At 42.3% G+C, this 20,976-nt stretch overlaps 1 protein-coding gene and 5 non-coding genes across 13 annotated transcripts in view; all 6 read left to right on the top strand.

Moving 5' to 3' along the window:
* The window catches only part of LOC122766663 (ELKS/Rab6-interacting/CAST family member 1-like), a 100,273-nt gene extending 84,979 nt beyond the window's left edge, over window positions 1-15,294 (top strand). For all 8 annotated transcript variants that reach the window (XM_044021712.1, XM_044021715.1, XM_044021713.1 and 5 more), the window contains one exon: window positions 13,709-15,294. In XM_044021712.1, the coding sequence (XP_043877647.1) occupies window positions 13,709-13,846 (138 nt within the window). In that variant the 3' untranslated portion in view covers window positions 13,847-15,294. The remainder of the gene's footprint in view (window positions 1-13,708) is intronic.
* Window positions 15,295-18,759: 3,465 nt separating this feature from the next.
* trnal-caa lies at window positions 18,760-18,872 on the top strand. The gene is made up of 2 exons: window positions 18,760-18,797; window positions 18,827-18,872. It is a non-coding gene; the product is annotated as a tRNA-Leu (tRNA).
* A 589-nt stretch (window positions 18,873-19,461) lies between these two features.
* trnal-caa lies at window positions 19,462-19,573 on the top strand. The gene is made up of 2 exons: window positions 19,462-19,499; window positions 19,528-19,573. It is a non-coding gene; the product is annotated as a tRNA-Leu (tRNA).
* Window positions 19,574-19,822: 249 nt separating this feature from the next.
* Window positions 19,823-19,934, top strand: trnal-caa. Its single transcript has 2 exons — window positions 19,823-19,860; window positions 19,889-19,934. It is a non-coding gene; the product is annotated as a tRNA-Leu (tRNA).
* Window positions 19,935-20,254: 320 nt separating this feature from the next.
* trnal-caa lies at window positions 20,255-20,367 on the top strand. The gene is made up of 2 exons: window positions 20,255-20,292; window positions 20,322-20,367. It is a non-coding gene; the product is annotated as a tRNA-Leu (tRNA).
* A 308-nt stretch (window positions 20,368-20,675) lies between these two features.
* Window positions 20,676-20,787, top strand: trnal-caa. Its single transcript has 2 exons — window positions 20,676-20,713; window positions 20,742-20,787. It is a non-coding gene; the product is annotated as a tRNA-Leu (tRNA).
* Window positions 20,788-20,976: the final 189 nt, after the last annotated feature.

Below are 20,976 nucleotides of genomic sequence, written 5' to 3'. Positions count from 1 at the left end.
AAAAGGACACGAGAACAGCAGTCAATAGAGCGATTCTCATCATTCTGACCTTGACGTGAAAACTCTGTCAGCTTGTATTTAACATTCTTTTATCCTCTCCATCACTTTTCAAACCCTCTCATTACTCCGTGCCTTTATGTTTTCCTTTCCCTCTAGAAAAGAGTCCTTCTTTCACTCACTGTTTTTACAAAGTGCCTCCATCACCAGTCATTCTCACATCTTCATTCTCACTTGCTCTGTGTCGGTGTCGGTGTAGGTGTGACAGCTGGTGAGCTTTAAAAATACTCTCTCCTTGCTCTGTTTTTAGTGCGATTTTTCCCTAAAACACTTTTTCCCCCTCCCTCTCCTCCACTTCCTCTGTACAAATCCACCCATACGCAGGCAGTGCCACTTGGCGCCATGCGTCTGCTTCAGACCCCGACCCTGCCTACACACAATCACAGATGCACACTGCCAGTCTTTGATTCAAACCCGCGTTTCTCGCTTTCCTTCATCATGTGTCGCCATCGCCCTGACTGACCCTCTCAATGCGCACACACATGCACACACAGTCCCTCCAGACCACCATGTTCCAGTGTGCCAGCTTCTTTCCTCTGTCCTGTGGCGAGTGTGTGTGTGTGTGTGTGTGTTTTACAGCCTCTCCCTGGCTCTGTTAAAGTGCCTGGCACTCTGTAAAGCCATTAGGATCGTACTGAAATAGCACATAGAATACACATGGAAATCTACATATCCCGCACCCACATATTATGCTTTCCCTTGAATTCCCAGTAGCCGTGAATAAACACCAGAGCGTCGTGTACCTGACAGTTTGCCTCTGCAGTGTAGCCTCCAGCTCCAACACCTCACTGACACACGGTGTGCGTCTGATGTAACTTTCTGTTGTTAAACTGGAACAAAAGCTGCGCAGGCAGCTCGGCTCTCGTTAGAGGGGAAAGAGAGTGTTGGGTGAGAACACGTTGGTCTTTAGGTTTTATCAAGTGAACACCTCCCATGACAGATAACTGGTTACACTGAGAGCAGGGAAACTCGGGGAGGTTAAGCCATAAATAAAGACTTGCAGAGGAAAAAATTCCTCCTCTCTCTACTGATAAGCTCAAATGATTGTACCGAGGATGGGTTCGGCATTTGTGGAAAATCTTATAATAATGTAGTGTAGTGATACAGGCCTCAGGTGTAACAGGGGAAAAGAATGATCAACAATGCAACATTATTAACCGGTGTTTGTATTATTTACTTGCAAAGATGTCAGTTTTGGATCATATTTCAGTCATTTTTTTTCCCTCAGCATCTAGACTCTGCACTGCCACAGCAAACCTTTACTGTACCTGGGCTGCTTTTCAGGTTGACACATTATCCACACTAACTTCACCAAGCCCCCCTGCTGAGCATGCCGTCATTCCCAGCTTGGGACGGGCTCTCACAGATAACATGGCTTTCAGCAGGGACAGAAGGAAAAACAGATTTCAGCCCATTTGCAGAAGGTTCTCCCAATAAAGTGTACGCCAGCCGTCAGCCGCCGTGCCGTGTTATCAATGAGAACGAATGTGCACTTTTCCAGGCTGGCTCATGGAGACTGAGGTGCACTTAGCGGTGTGCTCAGTGTCGACTGGAACACCTGAAGTATTGCTCTAAGGATGGCAGCGCGAGCCGGTCCCATCTCTCTGGTCCAGAATGATGCAGACTGTGGTCTTTTTGATATGTGCACAGTCTGAACTTAATCACTCAAGCCGCATGGAGTCCAGCAACGAGCTGTTCGAGAAAGGCCAATTTTCAAAAGATGGATTTGCAACGATGTTTATTTAATATTATTTAGTCCGCCTGTTCGTGTGCGCGTGTGTTTCCATGTCTCTATTTAACCTTAGCTGAACTACAAAAGCAACGCGGATTCCAAATGTGAGGTTTTACTAAAGGAGCTGCTTTCAGTGCCATAGTCATAATAATAACCTTTACGGCTCAACGGCGTCTCTAATGAGCACTGAAGAGAACTGGCGTCGTAATCTTACACACTCTCACACACACTGAGGACGTTTCTCTGTCTTTTTCTTCTGCCCGAAGTGTGAAGGTACAAGAATTGGCTGTGTTTGTGGGTGTGAGTGAGTGACTTCTATATTCATGTGTGTTGCAAACGCACGTGGACACGTTGGTGCTGTAAAAAAAACTGTGTTATTGGCTGGGCCGGACGTTTATGCCGCTTGCCCGTATGAATCCAGTATGAATTGTCAGCCCATGACTCTATCGACTCAAATTAAATGGCTCCCATTGAGTGTGTGCGACTGTGAGACTCTGTGAGCCAAGTCAAACCCGAAGGAAACCTCAGTGAAAACTGAGTACACATATTTACAACTCCACATGTCATTGTAATGAAAGGAAAAAAAACCACACAATTACAGACGTCAGATGTTTTAGTTGTTACAATTTAATGTCCAAAAGCAAGATTCTCAGAGGAGAAAACAAGGGAACGTGTTTTTTCTCTTCAGTTCATTTTACGTCCTTCTTTAAAACATACACACCAGGTGTCTCAGATTTCCAGATGTTTGACTCTTTATTATTAGGTCAAGTTTCAATACGAGAGAGAAAAAAAAAAAAGCATAGGTGCCTTCAATCACTGAGTCAAGATCATAAAATACACCCACATCTGAGAAAACCTAAAGACCAGAGGAAAATCTGGTGTGGTCAGATTCATAAATAAAGCAGTCAGACTGGGATCATTTAGAACATTAACAGATAAACGTTTTGACTGGATCAACATCATGTTATCCCTGTGGAAAGAAACAACACATACAGTAGAGCTTGTCTTGCCACACAAATAAATGTAGGTTTTGAAATGGGCACAATCGTTGTTTTGTCAGCTCTGCAGCTCTGATGACCTGCGGTGAAGCGATGGCCTCTTCACAAGAGCGGCAGACGGAGCAGGAACTGTGCGACTGTGTCGTGACGTCTGATTGACAGGGGACACAAAAACAGGATGAGGTGGAGCCGAAACGCGTCCGTCACAGCTGATAAAGACCACTGTGGCTCCAGTATAACACTCGTACAGATGACGGTGGCTGTGAGCGACTTCAATAAGAGTCGTTATGTTGATATTCACTTGCGTGGATGTGTGTGACTGGCTGAGTTCTTATCTGTGGTGGTTTCTTTGATTAGAGTGCACCATGAACCTGAAAAACACAAATCTGTATGACTCTGAAACGACCAAGACAAGAAGTAATGGATCAGAAAGGTAATGTAGGCATAAGATAAAGGGAGAGCGATGTTGACTTACTTTATATGTGTAGTTTTCCTGTGAAGATGACTTTGTGCTTTTGTTGCCTTCTTAACCCCAGACAACTTGATATATCCATTTCAAGGTCAGCTTGACTTGGACCTGACTTCTCTGAGACATTCTCTCATCTCAGGTTTTGACCTGATAATATCCTCCAACAATAACAGTAAAGTAGACAGTGTCAGGTTGGCCCTGCTTGGCCTCCGCACTCGTACTTTTTCATATTAAAACACATCACTTCTGCCTGATTGTGCCTGGTTTTCGCATTTCGCATTTCAAGTCGCTAAAACAGAACTGTTTAAATCTGCATTTGAGTGTGGACAAGCAGAAACCTTTGGTAAAGAATCGTCACCATTGCCTTTCTTCCCCGTTACACCTGTGTTCACATAACTTGTCTAACTATTAATCAATGAATCTCTTTTTCTCTTGATCAAACTTTATTTGCCTTTTTCATACACAAGAGTGCATCACATAAAAACCTAAGTCATGCGTCAGTATGGACAGCGGTTGTTTCTGCACAGCAGTTGAAACGAGAAACCACCCACCAGGCATGTTAGAATTTCTTACATTCGCACACACATGCCAATTAGTGATAATTTATTTCATTCTGCCTCATTACACACCAGTAGCAAGACCTTGCTCAGGAGGAACTCAATCCTTGACCTGTTCCACGATTCAAACCAGGCAACAGCCAGAAGTTTCCCACAATGGGAGTTGAACCTGGCTACCAGCAATCTAACGGCTAGACCATCTGGGGTATATATAAATATATGTATATATATATATATATATATGAATATGTAGTTCTACCTGACTGTAGCGGTGTGTGTGCACCCTTGTAGACGTCCATGACTTAGCATTAAATCAAATTTAAAGACTCGTCTTCTTAATCTTGCTTGTCATCCTGCTGTATGAGTGTTTGTTCGCTGTTTTCCATTTGTTGTCTGTTCCTTCCTTGTGTTCTCTCATGTTCTTTTCTATATTTGCCTTCTTCCACTTCTGTAAACCACTCTGGCTCAACTCCTATGATTTTTAGTGTGTTAGCATTTGCAGCAAGAAGACCCGGGTTCCTGACCCGGTCGGAACAAAGGCCTTTCTGCATGGAGTTTGCATGTTCCCCCCAGTGTTTGTGTGGGTTTTTTGACCATAGGTGTGTTATTTGTCTATCTGCGGCCCTGTGATGGGCTGGCGACCCGTCCAGGATGTTCCCTGCCTTTAGCCCTATGTCAGCTGGGATTGGCACCAGCACCCCTCGCGACCCTCATGTGGAGGATAAAGCGTTAGAAGATGACCTAAGCACCTCCACATTGTGTGACCGGGGCAAACCATACAGTATGTGCTGACTCTGCACGCTGACTCTGCAGTTTTTGGTCAAAAAACGGACAAGGAGCTGGTGCTCACACCTCTGCAACCCATCACTCAAAGACTGCAAGGATATAGAAATGGGGGGGGGTGAGGGGGGTGAACTACAGGCGAGAAGCTGCTGCTACTGGAGAGGAATGTGTGATGGACTACTCATGCGTGGAAACCCAGACTGACGCGGACCCTCATATTTAGTATGAATGGAACAAGTACCCGCATGCGGTAACGCGTAGTGGCTCTCTGCAAACACAGAGCATGGAAACTATGACCTAGGCCTGAGTGTGGATGTAACCTTAGTGTCTGCCACTAATTCAGCTTTATGATGTGCAGATGCTGCATCATTTAAACCAGCAGAATTCACGTCTAAAAGGGCTGCGGTCGACTCGGGAATTCATGTGATTTGATGGTGACCTCTGAACTTGCTGAGAAGAGTGCACATTGACTTAAATGGTCTTTGTTTTTGTCGATCTTAACACTGTGTGCAAATGCAATAAGGTGTGGAGTGGGAGAGAGACAGAGATTCATCCGTTTGTGCGGCGGCGTGGTCTGGGGTCCCTCTTGGCTTTCATTAGGCAGCCCTCCTTCCTGCTCCAAGGGTGATTGGTTTTTTTTTCTCAAAATTCGACACGGAGGTCCTTGACAACCATGACACACACACACACACACACACACACGCTCGCAGACAAAAGGACAGACAGTCAGAAAGACACGTCTGACCCTCAGAACCTCCTGTAATTCATAGCCTCACGTGTACTCTCACACACACATTTGCTGGTCATTACAGACTAACTGCTGGTTTTTATGCAGATTTATTGAGTCCAGACTTAATGGCTTTACCAGTCCACCTCCTTTTTTCACGTGCATTTGTCTTTTTCTCTCTTTCACTTCCTTCTCCCTTGATCTTTTCCACTGTGTCTAGTTGTCACTCGCTTCTCCTCCTGCTCATGATTTCTGTCCTATTCTCTTTCATGCTGTCCTACCTTTGTCCTTTGTGCCTTCTAAATCTTTGACTTCATTTTCCATCCCAGTTTTTCATACTACCTCTCTCTGTCACAGACCCACTTCAACACATTTTTTGTGAAGCCATCCTTTCTGCGGTGGTTACAGGTGCGAAGAGGCGAGAAGCTTTTTGTCTCTGTCTGTAGTTTTCTTCTTTATTCACAATGGCTCCTGCATTAGTGCTGTGGACATTTCCTTCACCAAGTTCAAGTTGCTTTTCACTGCCACATGGCCACTTACTGTATATTCACGACAGCCATAAAAATCATTCTGACTTCTACAAACACTCAGCAAGCTTTAAAAGAACATTTATTTGGAAGCAGTATGAATTGTACAAATGCCATGCGCACACGGCGTTATATAACAAAACATTTATTAGATCATATGTCGTAAATTACATGTACTGAAGAGAACGTGAGAGAGTCATTTCTGGTAACTTTCTATTTTCTATGACAAAATGTCAACTGACTGGGACTAAACTCGGTGGCACTGTTATCTATGTGTGTATGTGACTTTGTGGATCACTGAGCAAATGTGGCTGATTACAGTTATTAACCCTTTAAAACCTACGGCTCAAAATGTCATTCTAGACACTTTTGTGCTTATCTTAACCATGAAAGGGCTAGAAAATGTGAGTAAGTGTTTTTCAAAACCTGGCATTTTAACAACACAAAGTGAAGAAAAACATAAGGTTTTATGAGAAAGAAACACTAGCTCGACATCAACACCAGATTTTGTGTGTTAAATTTGGAATTTGAACAGTACAACACATGTATAAATTGACATCATGTGCAGGAGTTTTTCCAACTCTCTCCTCTCTGGTGACAAAAGGGTTAATGTCTCTTTTTAGGGGGACTAATTTCTTCAGCTCTGTTCTTCAATTTGATCACTGGCCTTACTTTACACCTTGATTATGAAATAAATTGTTGTTGGTCTACGAGGAGCTTAAACCGTTGATGCTAGAGTCTGTGTTTTACACTTTATTTCTGCAGCCATGTAAAGTTGTATCTGGGGGCCAATTTAAGGTCCTTAAAGTCCTTTTTATTTACGCTCGTATACATAAGACTTGCTCACTTTGAAGGTGTTTTCTGGTAGTTACCAGCCCACGACTCTCTTAACCTGCATTATTAGGTGCTTAAGTCATAGTTGGACTCTTGAAGTGACAGATTAAACTTCCCAGACCATAGTAAAATGCTAAAAGGGGGCTTTTTTTTCCATCTACTCTTCTTTAACAGTTACTCTAAGTGCTCTTGAGCAAGGCACAGAATGGCGGCGATCAAAGATATGAATGGTTCAATCCTTTAATTTGGCAGATTAAACAAACCCATTAGAATAAATCCTAACAAGTGATGGTGAATTGCCCACAAAGCAGCCTTCCCTTCTATTTTTCTTCAACAGTCAGTGAAGAGGTAGCACAGCATTTTTACTCAAGCTCTATTCCCACTGCAGCTTGTTAGCCTGAGCTGTTCTGGACGATGACTGAGCACACACACACACACACATATATATGTATATATATATATATAGTACCTTCACATACATTTGGTCACATGGCTCCGGCAATTTTCAGCTTATAATGCAGTCTACACACTTTTAAGCCTGTTACTGTTACATGATGCATCACTGTTAGTATCATAATATAAAAGCTTAATTCTACTTTATTATTTCTACACCACTGTGTCTGGCTTCTGTTGAAGAGTATCTGTTTAAAACCTCATGTGAATTTATCCTAAGATCCATGAATATGGAGGGTGTTTTCACTCGTTAAACAGCACCGTTTGAATTTCTCAAGCTCTTCGAATGCAACTACCAGACATGCTACCAAAACAGAGGCTCGATATCAACACACAGTGAAGTATGTGGCGTCACTTTACTGACCCTCACCTCCTCTTCCCCCTGTCTGTTGGTCGTGTTTACTTAAAATACAGCGTGTTTTTATCTATAAGTAATCATTTGAAAGTCAACCTTATCAGCTTCATTTTTCTGTTTTCATACCCCGCATATTTACTTGTTTATATAACCATAACATTATACTTTGTTTTAACGTTTCGACTTGTGTGGAAAATTGGACGCCGATGGTGGGAAAGTGGAGAGAAAAAAAGAAACTATTTCGCTGTTACACTGCAGAGCGTGAAAATAAAATGTGTAAATTCTCGTATAGTTGCCGTAATTAAAAGCCAAACTTAAAAAGCGCTTCCTTCATCCATGACCTAATTTTTTTTTTACTGAACTGTATGAATCATGTCATTTTTCCATTTGTGTAATTCATGTGCAGCGTTAAAGCACGGCATTATATTTATGATGTTGTTTTTGGCTCTCAGGCTGCTTTAGTTCAGAGATGGCATTCCACTTTTTTAATATGCGTTATCAGTAATCAAGCACTGTTTTCTATGTATAACTTTTCTGTGTTTCTGAGTAAAACAGAAACAAAAGCCTTTCATATTCTCCTGACAGCAGGAGGACTAACGACAGTATTTGTGCAGCACTTGATACTACGTTTTTGGGGGGGGGGGTTTGCCCGTGGAAGTGGGTTAGTGGGCCTCGCTGTGAGGAGACATACAGTACAATGGGACCTGATTCATAGAACACGATTTCCTTTAAACCAGTCAAAGCCAGGTGAAGTTAACTGTTTAAAAATACATTTAGTGGTGATGGTTAAGGTTAGGTTAAAGGACTAGGAAATGCATTATGTCTATGAGTGTCCACACAAACCTAATGGGATTTTTCATAGTTAAGACTTGGTTTTAAGGTTAGGGTTAGATCTAGTTTTTGTTCAGGTTAGGTTAAATGTCAGGGCCAGATATTCATTTATGATGGTTAAGGTTAGGGTAAGTTGCTAGAGAATGCATTATGTCTATGAATGTCCTCACTGAGCATGCTGTACAAGAATGTGTGTATGTGTTAATCTCTCTCTGTCTCTCTCTCTCTCTCTCTCTCTCTCTCTCTCTCTCTGTCTCTCTCTCTCTCTCTCTGCTGAGTTATGATTTCTTTAGAAAACATTAGCATTCCAGTGCAAAGAGATTTAAGCTCTATAATGTGTGTCATGGGGTCAATGTACACACACACACACACACACACACAGAGATCTTACCCTCGTCCTCATTCTCAAGCTGATAGCCACTGCGTGCACATCAATGTACACATTTATGTGTGTGTGCATGTGCGTGTGTTCCTCTGGGCCTGTGATAAGGTAGATAATGATCCATCATGATAATGGAGCTTTAATGGCTGCAGTAAAGATCGTCTTCAACAAACCATCTCTCTCCCTCTCTCTCTCTCTCTCTCTCTCTCTCTCTCACACCTCACCCCTTGCCTCGATGTGCTTCCTGCTCCCCACGCTCCTCTCCATCACTCACTAAATTAGAACTACTACATACAGTTTAGACTCTCACACACTCACACCTGTCATGTCAAACACCCAAACCACTGTGTCTCACACACACACACACACACACACACACTTTCACTAACAGCTACACTCATGCATCCTATAGATACACACACACACACACACACACACACACAGACAGACGTGTGGCAGCAGCACTTCTCTGCCCACTGACATTATTCCGTCCACACGTCTCTCGGACCACACACTGGGAATTGCCTGCGACGTGATCCCTGCGAGCATCGTAACCACATCTGAACTCACAGCTATTGTGTTGCGCAACCTTGTTTTTGTATTTAATTTCTTCAAATGAGCTTCGGATTGAGTGTAGCAGGAGACAACGTCTATCGCTTAGCAACGTGGGGAGGTTTTCCTTTGCAGAGGAATCAATTGTGATTTCTTTCTAAGGAAAATTGGCTCATGTTTTTCCTCGTTTCAGGCCAAGGTTTGATTCAGTTATGAGAACATGTTACTCCTCAGGTTAATAGTAGTGATCGAGGATGTGATTTGATCCCTCTGTAAATCTTTTAAGAAAAAAGCTCATTTATCTACATGTATCTGCACCAGGCACCAGATTTTGACTGGTCACTTCAGGCCAAACTCTGAGACGCTTCCAAAACTTAAACCTTAGAGTCAAATTATTCATAAAATGGTTATCTTTGCAGTCATTTTATGTGTTTTGGGAGGGGAATAATTTGATTAGGCTGTTAGAGCGTCTCCTGAGACCCTGCTTCCTTGTGTCCATGCCTAGATTTTGCACTTCACACTTGTGTCATACTCACAACCAAGTGATTTAAATCAGTGGTTTCACGGACGTCACCTGTAACCAGGCTCTCATTGGACGATACCAACACCAGCTGTTAATTACTGTGGTGTCTGCTCACATGTGCCATGATTTATTGTCTATTTTTCCACTTTAATTGGAACATCATTTACAAAGTGACATCATGGTCTGTTGAAGAAGACCCAGAACCTCGTGATTGAGATCATTAACTCCTCAGAACAATGTTTACTGATGTTATAAATCATGTGAGAATTAGGCTCATTCTCCAATGCTCTTACTTAGACCCAGTTTCACAGTTTAAAGTGTGTTTGCAGTTAAGTCTGTTTTCCGTGGAACTGCTCACAGATCATACACATGTGCAAATCTGGGAGAGAAGGCCACAGGAAGACACTGGTTCATTTTCAGCGACCGCAAACCCCAAAAAACAAAAGAGGTGGTGATTATGACAAACATGTGTTTCACTGCTGGAATTTTTATTATTCCAAAACTGCCTCTTAGACTAATTTAATTTAGTGAGTGAGTAAAACATAATCAGAACCAGCAGTGACATATAATTACATGAACATATGAGGTTAGTAGTCTTTTATAGATTTAAGATAAACAGAAACAGATTAGTGATTCTTGGTGGTGGTAGATAGTCAAGGCCGTGATATTAGTCAGTATCAAACATAAAGAAATGGTATGGAGCCATTTTCTAATTCCTATTTCTAATTCTCTATTTTTCTAAAGTTTCTACCGATACTAGACCATTTATGAACATTTCAAAGTCATCATTCTCCAGCCGTGAAAAAGAAGACCTAAACGGCTAAATTGCTTTTGCTGATTTTTATTTACATGTTTACAGTCTGTAAAAGAAGATATATAGGATGTTTCTGTCCGATATCTGATCCAGTGATTTTGACCACTATCGGACAGATACTGATTCCCATCCCTACTATATATACACCGTCGTACACACTTACCTTAGCATCATCTCTGCATTTCAACTATTTTTAAAGTGTGTGTTTGTGGACGAGGTCAGGGCTGTGTGAGTCAGAGAGCAGACGACAGCAGACACACACTCCTCACTCGTATCACAGTCACTTATCTTTACTGCTGTGTTTTTCTGTGGCATTACGGCTGAAACGCTGAATTACCTGCGCACACTTAAACTGACGTGGAGGAAATGTGTTGCTATGTGTGTCACACACTCAGAGAGAGGGAACTGTGTTCTGTGTTGATGTTGGTCTCAAGCCTTTGGCAGAGGTGAATAACAAAATGGTCAGAAGTGATAAAAATCAAGGCGTAGAGAGAAGCAGATAAAGCTCTGATAGATAACGTTGATAAAAGATGGACTACGTTCTCAGAACTCATCGCGCTTCTGCCTCTCTTCTCTGCCGTGTCAGTTTATCGTGGAAAATGATGGCGCTGATAACGTCACATTGTCCTTATTGTTCAAATGTTTCACGGATTGTTTGGCAGCGCACGCAGCAAGTACGCGTTTCCTATTTATATCACCAGGAAAGTGTGTGTGTGTGTGTGTGTGTGTGTGTGTGTGTGTGTGTGTGTGTGTGTGTGTGTGTGTGTGTGTGTGTGTGTGTGTGTGTGTGTGTGTGTGTGTGTGTGTGTGTGTGTGTCGTGGGCGGGTGGTTCCCCACCGTCTGATGCTAATTGAGCTTTCAGAATAGGCCACATCATGCACACACACACACACACACACACTGGGAAGGGTGGAGTGGTCGTGCCTCATTGCTTCTCCTCCTATGGCTTCATTCTCTCTGTCGCCGCCTCATTCGCTCCATTCTTCTCCTCCTCCTTCACTATCACCTCTTGTTTTGTCCTCAGTTTTGTCCTTGGCCTACATCTCCTCTCATCTTTTGCCCTTCACTTGTCCATCTTCAAGAATCCTTGAAGGTTCATCCGTCCATCATCTACTGCGTTACTGTACTAAAGTACAAAATTCATGAACTTTGCTTTATTTATATTATTTCCTATAACTATCTTTGTTACTCGTTACTACCAAATAAAATCAGAAGAAGAAGAGTTGGTATTATAATATGTAGTATTGGCTTTTCTAGTCTTGATGAGCTGCTTTACTCTACAGTTTTCACCCACTCACACACAGTGTCTTAAGGACACATATAGACTAGCAGAGTCAGGAATTGAACCCACAACCTTCCAGTTGAAAGACAACTCCTCACTTTTTTAATACTTTTACTTCTAATTTTATATCAGAAAATGACTTTTGATACTTAAGTACTGTAGATGTCATATACTTTTACTAAAAAAAAGTGACTTCAATTTGTACCAAAGTCATTTACTCAAGTATCAGCTTTTAAGGTACTTTATAGATGACTGACTACTGCTTTATTCTCCACATCCAGTCCCAGCTGACACACAGTCACACGCAGTCCATCAGCGTACGCCAGTCTCACACTCACATCTACGTTTAATTTAGAGCGTACGATTAACCTCTGCGTGTTTTAGGACTGTGGGAGGAAACCGGAGAACCCGGAGAAAACCCACACGCTCACTGGGAGAACCCGGAGCTTCTCGCTGTGAGGCAACAGTGCATGCCACTATACCGCCGCATGGCCCCTGAATCATGTGGTTATTAATGTACACTCAGTGGCCACTTTATTAGGTACTTGGAACACCTAATGATTGTCCATCTGCTTCACGGCGCTGAGCGTTCAAAGATGGCACAGGGAGTTCTGCTCAAACCTCCCAATTTCTCCCATGTTAGAACTAGTTTTTAAAAAAAATAAAGACGAGGGTGATTTTATAACTGTCATTTCTCTGTCAATCCATACCGGCTTTTCACAAATTTAAATGTGGGAGCTCCTGAAAGCCTCCTGACGCTCACTAACCAAAAATGGAATCTGTTTTTGAAATGGGACAACTTTAAAACACGTTGCTTTCTCCGTTTATCACCGTTTCTGAACAGTTAGAAGCAAGTGTGAGAGGGGGAGGGGCTTGTGCAAGCAGGCACGATCAAAGGTTTTGCAATTGGAACTGATAAAAGTGTACTTAATAAAGTGGTTGTGAGTGAATTTAGTGCTTCCATTAAGTTGAGACATTTGACTGGACAATAAAACGTGGAAAAAGAAAGACATATGAAGTTGATCCAACAATGCAGCGTCATTTTTTTCTATTTTATTAGACTGTACCTGCTTGATTTTTATTCATTTATTTATTGTTCTATTACCACCAGAGCATGGACACGATGAAAACGCCGTACTACTGTATGCTCCACAGTAGTTTAATCAACGCGTTATTCAAAGAAAACATTTCCATATTTGTTGATATGTTTTTTTACATTCATTATAAACAGTATTATTACTCACCGCTGTTTGACACTTGAATAAATCTTCTTCGACATGTTGAAGTGCCACGAAGGTTTTCTGGCTCGCAGATGAGAACAGAGGGAAGAGGTTATGTGGGCTGGTGTTTGAGTGGCACGCTTATTGATACAGATGTATCGGTCATTTAGGTTTGACTCTCAGCTCAGCAGCAGCCAAAGAAAACAACACGAGGGCTGCCTCTCTGAAATGCTTCCTTCTGTTTGGTCAGAGAGAGAACGACACTGCGGTGTTTTCAGATTACAGCGTACGTGCGTGTGTGTGTGTGTGTGAGAAGAGTTTATTTCTGGCTTAAATTAGATTTTAAATCTCTTATCTTTGTCATCTCACTCACTCAAAACCCAGAGCTCCACGGTATGGGAAAATTCCCGTATTTGCTTTCTTTAGGATTACATGAAAACCGCTCACATATCCATCACTTAAACACGAACGAGGAGGTAATTAGTTTAGTCCAAACGCTTAAACACGGAGACACTGACCACAGATGATGGTGCTTGTGTCATATTTGAATTATCTTACTTATGAGTATTGATTTACAACATTTCTTGTGTCTCTCTCTGTCTTTCTCTCAGTTGGAGGCGGAGTTGGAGCTGTGCGAGAGGGAGGGGGCGGAGCTCCAGGAGTACGCCAATCAGATCCTGCAGCAGATCGCCGACAGGTGCCCGGACATTTTGGAACAAGTCGTCAACGCGCTGGAGGACAGCTCCTGACACACACACACACACACACACACACACACACACTGAGCGTAAATGAGGGTAAACATCAGTAGAATCACAGTGTTGGACATGAGCTCTTCTTCTCTCACCTGCTTTGCTCTCACCTTAGTTTCACGGAGGAGACCACAGAGCTTTGTCGACGCACTAATTAATGAATGACAAATGTCAAGCCTTCACCCTCTCACAGCGGCCATGTTGTGTGTGACTTTGTATGTATTTGAACGTGTGTGTGTGGTGTTTGCTTAGATTCTTCTTCCTGATGTCCGACTCTCTCACACACACGCACACACACTCCTGTCACATCACTCGACCGGTTCCGACTGGTTTATTTCTGCTGCCTTTTTTTTTTTGTTTTGTGTCTGTACATCATTTGCTGCTATCGTTCTTATTATGTTTTTATCCAATGAAACGTCGCGCCTTGCATTTCTGATGTAAATTGTAAAGAAGAGAGAGAGAAGTTTTAATTAAACAGAAACACGGGCTCCGTCGTCGGGAGGAGGAACATGACACGTCTCATGTATTAACAACTCAAAAGCCACATGCGACAATAAATCTCGCAGCACTCCCTTTACGAAAACACGGCGGTGTCGATGGACTCGTGTTTGTCTTTAAAGTAAGAAAAACAACGCGTTCTGCTCAGTTTGGTTCAGATGAACTCTCCCTCACACACTCTCTGACAATCCCTTTAGAGTTAACATCAGGAGGAGTCTGCACTTTCTTTCTTTCCCCCTTTTATTAAAACATCGTATGGTTTTCTTGGGAGGGAGGGACTATAAAGTAATTGTTACATATATGTTTTTGTTTTTTTTTTTGCCTTTGGTAATATGAAATAATCTTGTTTCATTGGAAATATTGTCTTCTGCTGGTTGATAGGTTACATTATGTGTCTGATTTGCAGGAAAATGACAAGTCTAGCGTACTTACAGGGTTCTGTGTTCACCGGCGACGTCTGTGTTCTTGTTGTTTACAGTTGAAATGACGTCGGAGTGCATGTTTCCCACAGTGTGGCGGCCTCAGCATGGACGGATGTGCTCGCACCGGAGTCAAAGCTTCTCCACGTGGGGGGGTTTTATGGTCCTGGTGGACACAGAACCCAAAGACAGGGATTTACACACATTTCAATCTGATCTCACACAGAACTCAGCTTTTATTTCAGAACCTTTTTTTTTTTTTACGAGTCACGTTTGTGTAACATTTGACAAATGAAGGTTATTTTATTTTGTTGGGGTGGGGGGGATGAAACTCTGGTCAGGAATGAGCTTGTGCTGTAAATCCAGTGTTCAGTTGTGTGTTTTATACTGATAATGTTTCATCTGTGGGGGAATGAGGATGACTGGAAACTCACCGTGACTTTGTTTTGGATTTAAAACTGAAATAAGAGAATGGAATAAAATATGAATTTATCTTTATTCTTTGAGGAGGGGGTCGACTTTTATTTATTTTGTCTCCCGGTTCGTTTTCTCTCAGTTATTTCACAGGTGACGATGTTTTTGTGTGTGGATGTTATGAGCTGTTTATAAAGGCTAGAGCAGTGTTTCTCAACCCTGGTCCTGAGGACTCACTTTGCTCCAGCACACCTGATTCAAAGAACTGCCTCGTTATCGCATTGGAAAACACTGGGCTAGAGGACATGGTAGTATCAATACTAAACAAGAAGGAAATCAAGAAAAAAAGCTCCCCACAGCTCCCCCTGTGGACTCATTGTGTATTCATTTTCTTTTTCCTCCTCAGTCTGGAGAGAGGTCCACCTTTGGCTGTGTGAGACAAAGATACTTTGGTGAGTCATGTGTTGTACATCTGTCTTTTCACTGCGTCCAGGAAACTTGGAGCTGCATAGTGCAGGAACAGCAGCAGAGCAGGAAGCTTTTTAATACCAGACGATCGCGTTTAGTGAGAAGCCAAAACCGTATGCAGCCATCTCGCTTTACTAGCATAATAATGTACGTTGGATGTTTAACGCGTCAAGTCATGTGGAGCTGAAAGGCTTAACTTTAAAAGTCCCTCGCGCACTACAGCATTAATCTTTTTTCATTTGCAGACACCGAGCGGACAAATCATTTGGTCCTCACCTACCTTCCTTTTATTCTCTCTCTCAAATCAGAAATAGACTCTTTATCTTATCTCGTCACCACTGCTTTATTTTTTACAGTCACGGACAATATTCCGCTCTTCAGTCTCCACCAGTGTCTTTTAAAGCCCTCACCATGTTAATACACACACACACACACACACACACAGCTCCTTTAAGTGTGCTTTTTTATTTCATTTTATAACCAGTCTGTCGCAGTAGCTTGAGAAATCTGCTTTCTTTCTGTGCGCAGATCAAATTTGAAACCAGACGAATGAATGAGCGGCTTTAACTGGTTTCAGATGCATCACTACAGAGTCGTGGAAGGTCATGGAAACAGCGGCAGGTGACTGCAGCCGGTCAAATTATACAGAAACATTTGCATTTCTCATAAATGGCGTCAGCGCCGTTCATTCAACTAGAAAAGCTGGGTTAACAGACCCACTCAGCCCGCCTGACCCCCCCTGACCTTGACTTTGACCACACATTGTGACCTTCTCTGTGAAGAATTTCCACGGCGCGGGACTGAAAACATCATCAGGTCACTGAGGGCACTGGGGTTTTCATATTGTAACACACTTCAAACGCACAGAGAAGTGAACTCCTGACAGTCTGTAAACGCCGCATATGTGCCGGCGTTTTCCTTCACATGTGGCAACACTTTGTTTGTGTGTGTGTGTGTGTGTGTGTGTGTGTGTGTGCGAGCACCTGGGACTTTGTGGAGCATCACTTCTGCTCCCTCCATCAGCCGTCCTCATAAAAGACTGTGGAGGCAGAGAAGAAGATGAAGAGGATGACGAGGAGGAAGAGGAACACATGTGTGACTGTCTGATTTATGCAGAGTAAGGAGAGACAGAAAGAGCCGGAGACGTGTGTCCACCTGGGCTTTGTTACCCGGCTCCTGTTGCTCACCTGTGGTTCAGCTCATGTGGACAACTGTCTCACACTGTCCTCGGGTTCCGTCCTTATCTGTTTGTCTAAATAATCTCTCAATCAGTATAATCAATCAGTGGTCAATCAGTATAATCTGACCATTAAAAACTGCTTCTACCCACGACTCTGTGACCGAGCTTACATGGATACTAATATCCCCAAATTAATCTGATTCAGGCAATAATCTGGATAAAACACTGCCATGTAAAGATCACTTTCTCATCAAGTATTGGTATTATAATCTTATAATCTGACTTAATCACATTACAACATCCTATGGGAGTGTTCACAGCGCTGGATATATAATGTTGGCATCAGCCATAATCGGACTATGCCCTCTGGTCATATTGTGACTTTATCTTATCTATTTATTATTTTACATATATATTTTTTATATACATCGTTTTATGTTTTTACTTTTCAACTTTAGTTTTGCTCGTCCTAATCTCTTAATTTACTTTTCTGTATGAAAGCGCCCTGCCCATGCAATATTTCAATATAAATCTGATTAAGAAGACTTTTTCTGATACTCCGAGCTGTACAATCAGATTAAAACACGTAGTTGTAGATCATTCCTGATCCACATCCTGTAGACATGTAATCAGATGATCACATCATGGATGTCGACATGAGTTGACATGTTTTATAGCATTTAAGACAGAATATGTACATAAATATGTACATATATATATATATACATATATATATATATATATATATATGTATATATATATATATATATATATATATATATATATATATATATATATATATATATGTATATATATATATATATATACATATGTATATATATATATATACATATATATATATATACATATATATATATATATATATATATAATTTTATGTTTGCGGTATCATCATAATCACCTAATCTAATCTCATGTTTATTTCAGAATAAGGTCAAGAGTTGGATTACTGGTGTTTCTGAACAAGTGTGTCACAGACGTCCACGTGTTCTTTATTTTCCGTGTAACAGATGCGATGTTTCTAAATCACGTGTAGCACACACACACGCACACACACGCACACACACACACGCACTAAAAGGTGTTGATAAGATCCCACTGATACAGAATCACCAAAAAAAACAACACTCAGATGTCCTTGAGATAACGTGTCTGTGGTCACGGGTGCGATAGAAACAGCAAAGCGCACGTCTTTTTCCATAACGCGCTGCACATATACACTCATATATGTGTGTGTACAGGAGGACTGAGACACACACACACACACACACACACGTGGAGACATGAAAATGGAGAGAGTGCAGAGGAAGTGGGGAGGGCCTGCAGGGCTGCATGGCTCTGGGACGATGTGGTTTCAATCATCACACATCACATCACACATGAGTGAAAAGAAAAAAGACGGAGAGGGTGATGGAGAGAGAGAGAGAGAGAAAACAGAGAGATGAGGAGATGGAGGTTCTAAGACCAAAACAAACATCGGCTCGACTTAAAACGCTCTCGTACGTGTTTTCAAGCTGAATAATTAATGACCTCAGCTGTGGTTGGAGGGCATTCACTTGTGTCTCGATGGTTCTCGCTTTGCGTCCACGTTTGGCATTATTTTTTTTCTAATAAATGGCGTGCAAAGTAAATAAATTACTGAAGTGTAGGTGGAACGAGGGAGCGAGGGAGGGAGGGGCGGTCGGAAAACTTTGGAGAGGAAATAAAAACAACATGAGCGGAGGAGAGCTCCTAAAATAAGCTGTTAGCCACTGACAGCCCAAACATCCACCAACGCTGATGACTCCTCCTCTTCTTCTTCTTCTTCTTCTTTCCCTCCACAGTCTCTCCATCGATAAACCTCTGCTGCTCTCACACAAAGTTCCTCTTATGTTGACAGACACAGACATCAGTGGCTCCCCACAGACACCCGTCAGGATGGCCGAGTGGTCTAAGGCGCCAGACTCAAGGTCACACTCCTTCCTGAGCTGAAAGGGACTTCTGGTCTCTGAGTGGAGGCGTGGGTTCAAATCCCACTCCTGACACATGTTTGCCTTTCAACACACATTTAAATGAGGCAAAATCGCCAAAACACATGGTGGCAGAACCATTCGTGTCTGGAGTAACCAGACAGACTCGGATATGGAGGGAAAGAACACACTGTATCTCTCGGAAGACGACTTTCATTTCTTCTGATCACATGAAATAAATCTTTCACAAAGTCCAAACACACTCTGTGAGTGGTGTCGTGAGGGCTCAGTGGTCTATGGTGCTAGATTGATCTCTAAATGAAGGTGTGGGTTTCAGTTTAAATACATAGTTGAAGAAGGAATGAGCTCAGTCATAAAACACATGGTCATCAGAACAAGTACGTGTCAGGGTGGCTAGTGGTCTAAGCTGCCGTACTCAAGGACAGACACCTTCCACGCCTCTCCTAATAGAGGCCAATATGACATCATGAGTCAGCACTTTCACTGTAGACAGGCTGAGACGGCCGGTTTCTGGAGTCGGCTTCACAGGTGAAGTTAGTTAAGTAGCTGATTAACGGACAGAGAAGAGAACGTTAAAACATTTATGAAAGGATATCAAACTAACATGAAGAATCCGACTAAAGGATAAATCAGTGCAGTGACTGTCAGGGTGGCCGAGTGGTCTAAGGCGCCAGACTCAAGGACATGTTCCTTCCAGAGAACCTGGGACTTCTGGTCTCCAAATGGAGGCGTGGGTTCAAATCCCACTCCTGACATTGAGCTTCACTTTAAGCCCACGATTGATGAAGAAGTGACATCAATAAAGTCAAAATTACCCTGAAAACGTTTGTTTCGTCTGAGTAAAGTCTCCATTTAGATTGAATTTACACAGACAGTGGAATTACTGAAAAGCTCTGAAACGCAGTTGCACACATGATTTCGATGAAGTCGTTAATTAGTACACTGCGTCACAGAGAAAGGAAACTTGACATTTGTTGTTAAGGATAAACCAGCAAGAAGAAGCTGTCAGGGTGGCCGAGTGGTCTAAGGCGCCAGACTCAAGGATGAGCTCCTTCCAGACAGCCTGGGACTTCTGGTCTCCGAATGGAGGCGTGGGTTCAAATCCCACTCCTGACATAGATCAATTTTTAAGCACACACACTTAATGAAGGACTGAGCAAAATCATGGAAACACTAGAAGAACAGTTGGAACAAGCAACATAATTAATCGCGTCTCTTAGTCAGTTGCACAGGTGACATCAATAAAGTCAAAATCACAGTGTGAGTAGAATTATTGAAACAAACGACGCTTCACATAAGAAGCAGTTGCACACGTGACTTCGGTGAAATTATTAATCAGTCGACTGCGTCAGCAACAACAGAAGCTTGAAGTCTTTGTAAAAGTTTACTGAACTATAGGAAACCGTGGCTGAAGGATAAATCATAGAGCAGAACGTGTCAGGGTGGCCGAGTGGTCTAAGGCGCCAGACTCAAGGTTAAACTCCTTCCTGGGAAAAGTGGGATTTCTGGTCTCCAAATGGAGGCGTGGGTTCAAATCCCACTCCTGACACAGGTTGTTTAATGTTTAATGAAGAAGGTCTGAGCAAAGTCATGAAAACAGCGGCACAGCTGAGATCAATAAAATCAATGAGTCATTCATTGATTTTTAACTAGAAAATGTTTGTTTGTCTGAGTAAAGTTTGGAAAACACCTGGAACATTGACAAATATATCACTTCTTCTTGGGAAAATAGATTTCTCGTCACAAAGTGGAATCAGTTCCATGCGTGACTTAAGTCAAGTCATTAATTATTAGAAGAGAAAGTTGACATTGTTTGTGAAAGGCTACCAGACTGAAGGATGAATTAATGCAACGACTGTCAGGGTGGCCGAGTGGTCTAAGGCGCCAGACTCAAGGACAAATTCCTTCCACAGAACCTGGGACTTCTGGTCTCCGAATGGAGGCGTGGGTTCAAATCCCACTCCTGACATTGAGCTTTACTTTAAGCCACGTTTGATGAAGACGCACAAGTGACATCAATTAAGTCAAAATGATCCAGGAAACGTTTGTTTCGTCTGAGTAAAGTCTCCATTTAGATTGAATTGACACACACAGTGGAATTACTGAAACGCAGTTGCACACGTGATTTCAATGAAGTCGTTAATTAGTAGACTACGTC

This window comes from Solea senegalensis, linkage group LG3, assembly GCF_019176455.1.
Source record: "Solea senegalensis isolate Sse05_10M linkage group LG3, IFAPA_SoseM_1, whole genome shotgun sequence".
NCBI classification, from domain to species: domain Eukaryota; kingdom Metazoa; phylum Chordata; class Actinopteri; order Pleuronectiformes; family Soleidae; genus Solea; species Solea senegalensis.
Note: the sequence above shows the minus strand (reverse complement) of the source record. Positions and strands in the feature narration are given on the sequence as shown.